Source organism: Hakea prostrata, chromosome 4 (genome assembly GCF_041222555.1).
Source record: "Hakea prostrata isolate BN-2017 chromosome 4, UWA_Hpros_2, whole genome shotgun sequence".
NCBI lineage: Eukaryota > Viridiplantae > Streptophyta > Magnoliopsida > Proteales > Proteaceae > Hakea > Hakea prostrata.
The window spans coordinates 8,540,600-8,553,224 of NC_142603.1; the positions used below are offsets into that span (position 1 = coordinate 8,540,600).

General features: G+C 38.8%; 1 protein-coding gene across 1 annotated transcript in view; it reads right to left on the reverse strand.

The window, feature by feature from the left end:
- The window catches only part of LOC149017611 (uncharacterized), an 81,707-nt gene that overhangs the window by 58,727 nt on the left and 10,355 nt on the right, over positions 1-12,625 (reverse strand). Inside the window, exon 5 of the mRNA XM_089153023.1 lies at positions 5,176-5,284. Within this exon, the coding sequence (XP_089009149.1) occupies positions 5,176-5,284 (109 nt within the window). The remainder of the gene's footprint in view (positions 1-5,175; positions 5,285-12,625) is intronic.

The window sequence follows — 12,625 nt, forward strand, 5'->3', positions numbered from 1 at the left end:
TAAGGATAGCCCATTCACTTGTAATTGCTATGAATGTCCCTGACCAATACCAAAGTAATGCTATACTCACTACCTTTTACCTTACAAATAAGATGCCTAGTTGGATACTTGGTTTAAATGTCCTAATGAACTTCTCCAGGGAACCTCTTCTTTTATTATTCCCCCAAAAGTTTTTTGGATGTATCTATTATACCAAAATTACCCATCAAAGTAAGTTGGCTCCCTGTGGCCTATGCTGCATTTTTCGAGGGTATTATGTTACTCAGAAAGGATACAAATGTTATCATCCTCCTTCTAGGAAAAACATTGTTTTTATGGATGTCATTTTTTATGAGCCTTGCCCTTACTATACACCTCTCTAGGGGGAGAGTCCTAGAGGAGAGGTGCTCTTTTCAACTCTAGACCTTTCTATAACACCACCACAACACAACTTAGGAGTTCAAGAAGTGTTTCCTAACCGGGGGAGACTTCAGCCAAGTATACTTGAGGACTTTAATTCTCCCCCTCCGTTTTCTGAACCATATGAAAAATCTGGTCAGGGGGAGACCACTCCTATGGGGAACACTATTGAGGTTTTTCAAAACAATGATCAGAATAAGGAGGTGCAGACTTATCAGAGGAAGAAATACAACCGGCTAAAGTAGGTGGAGAAAGGTGATACGTTACCAATTCAATCTCCTGCTCCAGAATCAGATTCTACTGTTCCCCTTAAGGTATCTTCTTCTGATCTTCCTATTGCTGTTAGAAAAGGAGTCAGATCTTGTACTCAACATCCCATAGCTAAATATGTTTCTTATAACTCTTTGTCTGACTCCTACAATGCTTTTATATCCTCTCTGTTATCTGTATCTGTTCCTAAAAGTTGGCAGGAAGCCTATGCTAATAAGAAATGGAAGGCAGCTATGGTAGAGGAAATGCAGGCAATGAAGAAAAATGATACTTGGGAGCTGGTTACACTTCCTCTAGGAAAAAAAACCAATGGACTGCAAATGGATGTTTGTGGTTGAACAAAATATGGATGGATCAGTCAACAAATTAAAGGCTAGATTAGTTGCAAAGGGGTTTACCCATGGTACAGTGTGTCTGCGATAGATATATTGCCGTGTCGCTGGGGGGCGACACAACTTATACAAAAAGTCAATGATATATCGCGAAAAGTTGATTTTTCAGCGATATATCGCCAAATTCACCATATTTACAAGAATTTCATTTGGTTTTTCACCGATATTTCATTCGACTTTTGTATAATGAATTGTAGAGCGGGACCCCGTGTTTGTCGGCAACAAAATGTGAAGCATGAGTCATACTCAACATAATTGTATAATGAATTGTAGAGTTTAATACTTCTCTTCACCAGTTGTGTATTTGTATTCTCTTTATATGTTTACATTAGTTTATATGAGTTTTCCAAACTTCCAGTTTTGGCCGCATATAGACTAGCATGTGCCAATCAAAACCTTTAGATTAAGTGATGCTTTAGGCCAGAATAGTGCTCCCAGTGTGTTTATTGGCCTCAAATTAGGCAACATAACAAAATTCAAGCCAAACGACCTTAAATACCCCCTGAAATAGGGGGTCAAATTGTCGTCGACACCCCTGCCAAAAGTCACTGACATACTGGTGGTGTCGCCAGTCACCGACACGGCGACATTGTCCGATATGTCGGACCTTCGGTTTACCCAAACCTATGGGATTGATTATCAAGAGACTTTGGCCCTTGTTACGAAACTGAACACTGTTAGAGTTCTGTTGTCTGTAGTTGTGAACACAGACTTGCACCAATTAAACATAAAGAATGCCTTCTTACATGGGGAGTTAAAGGAAGAAGTCTATATAGAAATCCCACATGGTTTCTCCAATGACAATACTGCAAGGAAAGTTTGTCGGTTGAAGAGGTCAATTTATAGGTTAAAATAGTCTCCTAGATGCTAGTTTGGACGTCTCCTGCAGCCAATGACTTCTATTGGGTACAAGCAAAGCAATATTGATCATACACAGATACACTATATGTCAAGAAGTCAGGTACTAACATCATATTTCTCATTGTTTTAGTGGACGATATTGTCATCACAGGGAATGACGGTGAATAAATTCAAAGGTTGAAGGACTTTCTTGGCAGAGAGTTCGAGATTAAAGATCTAGGGAAGTTACATTTCTTGGGGATTAAGGTGGCTCGATCAAAGAAGGGTATATTCCTATCCCAAAGAAAGTATGTCTTAGATTTATTATCAGAAGTGGGAATGTTGGGGTGTAAAGCAGTTGATACCTTATTGAAGCTAGAGCTAAACTTACAGAAAAATAGGGAGAACCAATGGACAAAGGAAGATACCAAAGGCCCGTTGGAAAGCTTATTTACTTGTCCGACACCAGGCCAAACATCGCTTATGCCGTGGGGACAGTGAGCCAATTCATGCATGATCCATATTTAGCTCATATAAGGCTGTTACCAGAATACTACAGTATTTGAAGGGAACTCCTGGAAAAGGAATACTTTTGTTATCTACTGATAATCTAAGAGTAGAAGCATACACTATTGTAGACTGGGTTGGATCTCCAAACAGGAAATCAATTTCAGGATATTGTACCTTTGTTGGAGGTAATCTAGTTAATTGGAGAAGTAAGAAACAGAATGTGGTAGCTTTATCTAGTACCGAAGCTGAATATAGAGCTATGGTTCGTGGAGTTTGTGAGCTACTATGGTGAAAGGCTTGCTACAAGATATTGGAGTCCAAGTTCCAAACCCTATGGTGTTATATTATGACAACAAGGTTGCTATTAGTATTTTTAATAATCCTGTGCAACATGATCGAACTAAGCACATTGAAATTGACAAGTTTTTTGTCAAAGGAAAGCTGGAACAAGGGCTTATCTGCATGCCTTTTGTGAGGTCTAAAGACCGAGTGGCAAATGTTTTCACTAAGGGTTTGAAATAAGGAGATTTCCTTCCTACTGTAGGCAAGTTGGGCATGACTAATATCTATGCCTCAACTTGAGGGGGAGTGTTGGTTGAGTTCTACTAGGAGTTCAACTCTATTAAAGTTTTTGTTCATGTAAATTTCTATTTCTTGTTACCCAAGTAAGGGAATTTATGTGACAATGCTCTTTCTACTTTATTATAAATAAAGGGCTTGAGATCACATTGATCAATAAGTCATTCTACAAACATTGTGTTTCTCAACAAATTCTGTGGCAACTGTAGGGTCCAAAGAGGAGTCATCGATAGTGATTTCTTTCAGTATGTCAAAAATGGGAGTAGGGACAACCATGATATCTATTAGCATGTGTTCAAGCGGCAGAGAATCATAGAGGACTCGAGAAGCAGCAAACAATCTAGGGGAGGAAACAGAGGCATCATAACCAAAGGAGCAACATCAATTGCACTTCAAAGGATTCCAGTCGTAAACAACCATCTGGTCAAAGCAATGTCCTTTATCATCTTTGATAGATATGGAGGAAGGCAGCTCTGTAGCAGCAAAGATTTCAACATTAATACGAGCATAAAACAAACGTTATTCAATACAGAGAGGACGTCCAATAGCAGATCTGATTCAACCTCGACACTCTTGATTTCAAAGTTACAAGAGGAGACCATGGAAGTTGATCCATAGTGGAATCGGGTTGAAATCGACCCTGCGTAGAGGTAACGAGGGCTCCCAAGTCTTAATGAAAATTGGAGATTTGCCAATGAACCATGGGAAGCCTTCCAAGGCTCTGGATTTGCAGGCAGGAGAGCTGAAGTTGAAAAGGAATAAGCCTGAGTCGAGCAAGAAGGAGTCCATTAGACCAAAAGACTTCCATTGTTTAGAGAGAGAGGATTCAATAATACCAAACATAGGGCAGGGACCAAGAATTTGGCCGATGACCGCCAATTGCCAGCGGAGGATGCCAGTTCAAGTAGTGGAGTAGGGGCAGTGAACGATAGGAGAAGGGGAAGGGGTTAAAGTGGGAAGAAAGAGAGGTTACAGTCGTTGGGGGTGGAGCTAGAGGAGGGAAAAAGGGAATTCCAGGGTCAAGTTGCAGCTGCGTTAATGGAGGTAGGTTTGAGACAAAGGACGGGAGAGGATCAACGCCGGAGGGTTAGGAGATGACATTGATTCCGAAAGGCTAGGACCTCACCATAAAACTCAATCTCACGACAGACCCAAAGAGGGAGCCGGCGAACTAGGTCTTGGCCAATGTGCAAAGGGCGTCGGAGGAGAACGTGCCTTAGGTGTCGACCTAACTGAAAGGAGGAGGCCATGTTCGATGCCAGAGAGAATCAGCGTCTTGACGATGGCAAAGCACTTGTTCTCTGCAACATAACCCGAAGCACTTCTGCAACGTATCGTGAAGGGGAGCTGGTTGCTCCTATCAGCCCTCTACATTTTTCTCCACCTTATATAAACTTAGGAAAACAAATAAAATAAAATTTAATAAAGTCTTCAGTCTTCCAAAGGTGCAGACACTAGTGGACCATCAAATCTTCTGATTATACTCTCATTGAGACCCAAAAGAGGGGCTGCGACACTTTTCAAGCTACTGTTCACGAAGTCTTTGGCCTTCTCTTTTTGTACTATAAGACCGGCAGGTCTGGTTTGACTGCGTCCAGTTGGTCCAAGTGAGGCTGGTCAGCTGCCCAGTTTCTACATCACTCCAGCTCAAGAGGAAGAGTTAAATAGCCGACCACTTTTAAGTTGTTAAGAGGGTGCATACAATTGGGTACACGTGTCATGTATACTTCTCGTTTTTTTTGGTACTTGCTACTTTCTCCTTTTAAGCATCACCATAGGCTAGTTTCTCAAGATGTATTTGTCATGTTTCCGTCCTCAAATGTAACTATATTAGAATATTTCCTTCTCCTCCAGCTGTACTCCTCTTATGATATATTGAAACTGTAAGGGGTAGAGACTACTCACAAGCTGTACCTCTATTGCAGCCTCTTCCTTGCAGCTTTTGGTTTTTTGATTGATATTTGTAACAATCATGATACTACACAAGCTTAAATTGTAAAAAAGCAGCCAAAAAAAAAAAAGAACAGTTTACAATATGGTATGTAGAATACACAGTCATGCTAGTGAGTTTTTAAGTGGAATAAATAAACAATAAGTACCAACTACCAACCCCACTCATATTAAGGGACAAAAATCACGACAAATAAGCAATCAGTATGGTTGACAGTTAAATTCAAAAGAGAACCTGTGAAAGTGAAAGGACCCCTCGGACATGATGTACAATCTCTGCAAGGACGTTATAAGCTAATGGTCTTAATTTATCAAAGCAAGCTCGACCAGTTCCCACCAAAACCCTGACAGAAGTTAGTGAACATTAGTACGCCAACAAAAGATACAAAGATAGTTCAATCAACTTTTAAAAGAATTATCAGTCAAATTATAGGAAAATTAAATGCCTGAAGAATTCTAGCAGGTCATAAAATGGAGAATATGGAAGCAGACAACAATATATTAATAAGAAAGACCTTCCACTAGCAGCCTTCAAGAAATATAAAGAAAACAAAGGGAAAGCTTAGGGTTTGGGATTAGAAGGGTTAAGTAGTAGAGTCAGGGGATGGAGGCCAGTAATTACCTTGCTAGTCCTTCAATTGAAGACAGACAGCAGCAATTGGATGGTCGAGGAAGATTGAAACCAAGTCTGAACCTTGAACAGTGTTGTTCTCAAATTAATGAAGATGAAGCTTGAATGAGAACCTCCCAAGCTTCACACCATTAAGGAGTCAACCGGTCTCACCAATTACACCTAACTTTAGATCAAAAACTAGACTGAGCACATAAAGGAGGAAACAAGCCAGCAGAAGCTCACACAAAATGACCATAAGATTTGGGATCCACCTCCCCACAACCCAAAGACCTACATCCACATGAAGAAGCTTGTCCAGGTGTTTTAATCAGTTTACTCTGGTCTGGCTGGTCTAATTAGAGCTGTCATGTGAACTTTAATTAAGTGACATCACTGATGAGTCATCAGCTTGTAAATTAGGACACCCCATACATACCCACAATTTCTAACAGAGGTAGTTGATCTGTTTTAGCTGTATTTTCTGTTCCCGCTGTAATTTCAACCACTTATTTAAGCCCCTCATCATGGGCATAGTAACACAGACTAATTATTTCAAAAATCTGCACAAGAAAAATTGCTGCTGCCTTCCTTCTCTTCAAGAAACCCCTGTCCAGTGTTCAAGACACACTGTGTTTATGCTCAGTGCTCGAGTCATAGGTATTAGCTCCTTTGGTGTATCAACCCCAAGTTGCTGTGCTAGTTCTGATGCAGCATGATAAACATGCATTTATCATTATTTAATTAGAAGAGAGCTAAATGAGTATCTTTGTGTCTTTTTCAGGAATAAGGTGATTTTGGTTCTTACAAATAATATGGAGCAAAGTTAACAAATATATTAAATATTGGAGGATTTTAATCAAAATAAAATAACTCCGCTAGTGTTTTGCTGCCGGTCCCAAGCCCGGGTAAAGGAGGAGGGTTGGTGCGTCAGGTTGGCAGCCAGCACCGGAAAAAATCTAGCCAAATCTTTTTTTCATGGATTCGACCTTATATGATAAAAGCTATGCTAGGGCGTTCCCCGACAAAAGAAGCGACACGCTACACTATGGCCCGGGTGTAGTGATAAGTGAGCAAGGGTTAGCTAGGGCGTCCCCTGTAAGCGACGCGTCGCATCGGCGCCCGGATGCGGTGATAAGTAAGCAAGGGTTCCCGCACCGTGGATGAGTGCAGGTAAAGAAGCTAGTCCATAAGCGTAGGATTAGATTGGCATCTTGGAACATAGGATCTTTAACTGGTAAGAGTTTAGAATTGATAGATGTTATGAGGAGAAGAAGGATTAATGTAGCTTGCATCCAAGAGACTAGATGGAGGGGTAAAAAAGCCAAAGAGTTGGATGACTTTAAACTTTGGTATACTGGGGATAAAACAAATAAAAATGGAGTGGGTATAATAGTGGATAAAGATTTAAAAAATGATGTGGTGGATGTTAAAAGAGTGGGTGATAGGATTATTGCTATCAAGCTTGTAATGGAGAAAGAGTTTATAAATATAATTTGTGCATATGCACCTTAAGTAGGATTAGATAAAAGTCTAAAGCTAGAATTTTAGGAAAATATGGATGGATTAATGCAAGGAATTCGTCAAGGAGAAAAGATTATCATAGGAGGTGATTTAAATGGACATATTGGAAAAGATCAAAGAGGATATGAGAGTGTTCATGGAGGATTTGGTTTTGGAGAAAGGAATGAGGAGGGGATTTCAATTTTGGATTTTGCTATTGCTTTTGATCTATCTATTATAAATACTTACTTCAAAAAGAGAGATGAACATTTAATTACTTTCAAAAGTGGACAGCATAGAAGCCAAATAGATTTCTTCCTAACTAGAAGGACTGATAGATTGTTGTGCAAGGATTGCAAGGTGATACCGGGGGAAAGCTTAACTGCACAACATAGACTTGTGGTCTTGGATATGTGCTTAGTCCCAAGAACACATAAAAGGTCCAAGGTAAACTATCCCAGAATAAGATGGTGGAATTTGAAAGGAGATTACTCTAAATCCTTCGTTAATGAAGTAGTCAAACAAGGAAAATGGGATTTTAAAGGGGATACCAATGCAATGTGGAATGAGATGGCTATGTGTATTAAGAAGGTGGCTAAAGATGTTCTAAGTGAATCAAAAGGAAAGATCCATTCTTATAAAGAGACGTGGTGGTGGGATAGTGAAGTTCAAGCTGTCATTAGGAATAAAAAAGCTAGTTTTAAGACATGGCAAAGAACTAAGGATGTCGAGGATCTTCAAAGGTATAGGTTGGATAGAAATAAAGCTAAGAAAATTGCGGGAAAAGCAAGGGAAAGGAAGTATGAAGAGTTATACAATAAGTTGGGCACAAAGGAAGGGGAAAAATCTATTTATAAGATAGCTAAGATGAGGGATAGGAAGAGTAGAGATCTTGACCATGTTAGATGTATTAAAAATGGAGATGGTAAAGTATTAGTTTGTGAGGAGGATATTAAGAACAGATGGGAAACCTATTTCTCTAGTTTACTAAATGAGCATTCTTCAAGCACTTATGTTTCGGACGATTACACTTTTCACCAAGGCACCAATGTCCGAACTTATATACGTAGAATTTAGATGTCCGAAGTAAAAGAAGCTTTAAGGAGGATGAAACTCGGCAAGACACAAGGTCTGATGAAATCCCAATTGAAGTATGGAAGAGCTTAGGAACCCATGGACTAGTTTGGTTGACTAAGTTGTTTAATAAGATTATAAGCACAGGGAAAATGCCAGATGATTGGAGGAGAAGTGTTGTGGTTCCATACAAAAATAAAGGAGATATTCAAAGTTGTAATAACTATAGGGGCATTAAATTGATGAGCCATACGATGAAATTATGGGAGAGAATAATTGAAACCCGTTTAAGACACTTAACTACAGTTACAGAGAACCAATTTGGGTTTATGCCGGGAAAATCTACAACGGAGGCTATTTACTTAATTAGGAGACTTATGGAAAGGTATAGAGAATGTAGGAAAGATCTTCATATGGTATTTATTGACCTAGAAAAAGCTTATGATAGAGTCCCTAGAGCGTTAATTTGGCAAGTACTAGAGAAAAGAAGTGTTGCAAGTAAATATATAGATATAGTTAAGGATATGTATGATGGTTCGATGACTAGTGTTAGAACAGTGGGGGGACAAAGTAATGAATTCCCGATAACAGTTGGACTACATCAAGGGTCAACTTTAAGCCCATATCTATTTGCATTGGTAATGGATGAATTAACCAAAGACATTCAAGATGAGGTCCCCTGGTGTATGCTTTTTGCGGATGATATTGTGTTGATTGATGAGACCCAAGTGGGGATTAACACCAAATTAGAATCATGGAGATTAGCATTGGAATCAAAAGGCTTTAAACTTAGTAGATCAAAGACAGAATATTTAGCTTGTAACTTTAGTCATGATCGGGCAGATGATGAGGTGGTGATACTTGACGATAAAGAGATTCCTCAGAGTGATTGCTTTAGGTACCTAGGTTCAATCATAAGTAAAAGAGGTGATTTAGAAGATGAGGTTTCCCAAAGGATTAAAATAGGGTGGATGAAGTGGAGAAGTGCGACTGGGGTCTTATGTGATTGGCGTATTCCATTAAAGCTTAAAGGAAAATTTTATAGGACCGTTGTTCGACCAGCTATGATGTACGGTGCAGAGTGTTGGGCTGTTAAAAAGAATCATATAGATAAACTTAGTGTAGCAGAAATGAGAATGCTAAGATGGATGAGTGGCAAAACTAGGATGGATAAGATAAGAAACGATCATATTAGAGTTGGTCTGGGAGTTGCTCCCATAAGTGATAAGCTTAGAGAAAGTCGTTTGAGGTGGCACGGCCACGTTCAACGGAGGCCTATAAATGCTCCTGTACGGAGAAGTGATATAATCCATATTGAAGGAACTAGAAGAGCTAGGGGTAGACCTAAGATAACCTTAGGAGAAGTGGTGAGAAAGGATATGTATAGCTTAGGCCTTGTATCTAGCATGGCCTCGAACAGAACTGATTGGAGGGCAAGAATCCATGTAGCCGACCCCATTTAGTTGGGACAAGGCTTATTGTTGTTGTTGTTTAATCAAAATAAAATCATAGGATTCAATCTTGCTGCCCAAGAAATCATGAATGCTGAGATCCAATTTAATTAATGCAAAAAGAGCACGAATCTTAGCCAAATTGGAAACAGGTGGAGGTCCAAGGAACAAAATTGGTAACAAGATCTGAAAATCGTGCAAACAGACCCACCTTGAGTATTTTGGGAATAACTCTCTCGTCTGAACTAAATTTGAGGTGATTCAAGATGCTATGGAAAGATAACGAATAAATCTACAACTTTCCAATTTTGAGTTTTCCCAAAATCCGAACGAATAAGTGTCGAATTAACGGGTAAAGAGGACAAATTCATATTGTGCAGAGTATATAAAAAGGAGTAAGTCATGGATAGAGAAAAAGACAGCGAACACAGATCTTGGCTTTCATTTCTGACTCTCATTGCACAAGAAGAAAACCACAACCCTCTCTCTAAATTCCATTTTTATTTGTTTTATGAGCTAATATAATGAGTAGCTAGTTCATTTTCTTTGGGATGTAGATGAACCATTGTTTATTTCATTAATTTGATACTTCTATGAATTCCAGTTGACACTTTTAATTTTGTTTAAGTCTAGTCGAAGATGCTCTATAGCTAACCAAACTAAGCATGCCAAGCTTCGGCGAAGGACGATAGTCTTGCGAAGATAGGGCATATCTAGGAAAGACCATCTTTTGTTTTGAAGCGTAGAGTTATATTGGTTAGTGAAAAGCATTGGGGATTCGAAATCCCAAAGATCCTCACTTATTCATAGTTGAAGTCTTTGCATTAATTAATAGTTTAATTTCTTTGTTTTTTTTTTTAAGTAGAACAAAAACAATTCAGATTTACTTTAAATTAGGTTTTGTTGAATTCAATATTAGTAACTTAGTCTTTTAGTTCGCCATAGTACAACCCTGAACTTTATGCTAGCTAGATTAATATAGGATTATATTTTTTTATTGGTTAGCAACACGATCAAATTTTGGCGCCTTTGCCAGGGAACCAAAGTATGGTTGCTAGAATTGATTTTTGTAATTAGGCATAATTTTAGAGTAATTTTAATGTTTTTTTAATTATTATTTAACTAATCTTCTTTTTTTTTCTTTTGTTTTGTAAGTAATTGCAAGAGTAGTGATTTGATAATTATTTTAGGTTGTTATCTTTTATTTCTTAAATACAATTGTATTTAGGATATTTCAATTGTAATATTTGTATTAGATTGGGTTGTTTAGGTTAATTTTAAAAAATCCCAAATGTGTAATTTATGTTCATAAGATCACGTGGATTGCGATTTAGGTACGTCCTAAACTCTCTCTTTTGCTGTAGTTGGCATCAGATTGAATTTTATTTATTTAGCTTTTTTTTTCTGTGCATGCATGGTCACCAATTCCTAAACCCTGAGTTGACCCCGCTTGACTTAGAGTTAGAACGGACCTTGGCCAACCTTAGAAGGAAAAAAACCATGGCAAACAATGAGCCTCCAATGAGGCCCTTGAGTGAGCATTTCATTCCCACGACATATACTTCAGTTCCTTGTATTAAGTTGCCAGACATAGAGGCGGCTCAATATGAGATAAAGTCTAGTGTGATTCAAATGCTTCCATCTTTTTATGGACTTACCAATGAAGAGCCTTATAAGCACTTAGATGAGTTTTTAGAGGTGTCCTCATAGTTAAAATTCAAAACCTCTCAATCGATGCTTTAAGGTTACTTATTTTCCCATTCTCCTTTAAAGATAAAGCTAAGTATTGGCTTCATTCCTTGGACAACATTAAAATTTCCACTTAGGCAAAAATGCAACTGGAGTTCCTTAAAAAATTCTTTCCCATGGGTTATACCAATAGCCTTAGGAAAGTGATAACAAGTTTTTCCCAACAAAAAGAACAATTTTATAAAGCATGGGAAAGACTTACAGAATTACTTAGGAAGTGCCCCACCATGCCATTCCTAAATGGCAATTAGTCCAATGCTTTTATGATGTTCTTGGAGACCGACATAGGCAACTGGTTGATTCTTCTTGTGGTGGGACTCTCATGCACAAGAATGAGTATGAGGCATGGGAACTTCTTGAGACCCTTAGTGAGAACTCCCAACACCATGCTTTAGCAGCTAGAATTGAGATTCTATCCATTGGGCAACCAAAGACGAGCAGTCTTAATGAGATTAATCCTACTGTTGAGATGAGCACCAAGGTTGACTTGCTATCCAAGAAATTGGACTATCTCTTGTCATTAGGACAACGAACCCCATCTCTGTTTCCTATAAGTTTCTCTCCACCTAATTAGACTGAAGCTGTGCTTTATGTTCTACCCTTTCCCACAATGTCACTGATTGTTATTTGGCTACATAATACCCTGATTTCGTTCAAGAGCATGCACATTTGGCCGAAGGAGTCTCCAAACCAAGCGATGATCTATATTCCAATACCTACAACCCAGGATGGAGAAACCACCCTAATTTTTCATTACGAAACCCAATGCCCAATCCCTCCAATAAACTACCTTATAGGCCACATTCATTTAATATGCAACAAAATACCTATAGGAATGAGTAACCCTCACAGAATTCATCATTTGAGGATAAAGTATTGAAGGCACTTAGTGAATTAGAGCGGAACACTTAATTGTTGCATTCTCATTCTCAGTCCATTAAAAAAATTAGAAACCCAAATTGGGTAACTAGTTGATGCCATCAATGGAAGGGAGGCTAGATAGTTACTTAGTAAGCTAATAGGTAACCCTAATAATCAAATTGGGGCTAGGAAAGAACAAGTCCAAGCACTCTCTGTTTTGACACATAGTGGGAAGGAATATTATTCACCTTTGCCTCCTCCTGAGCCATTACCAATTGATTTTGAGAGTCGAGTAGAGGTTAATTTGACTCATGAGAATGGTGATATCAGACACAGACCTAGTAAAGAGACACCGCCTGTGAATGTTCCTCATCAATTTCCTCGTTAGGGGTTGCACATTCCAATTGTGGAGGGTCCTACTCCTGAGTCTAAAACTC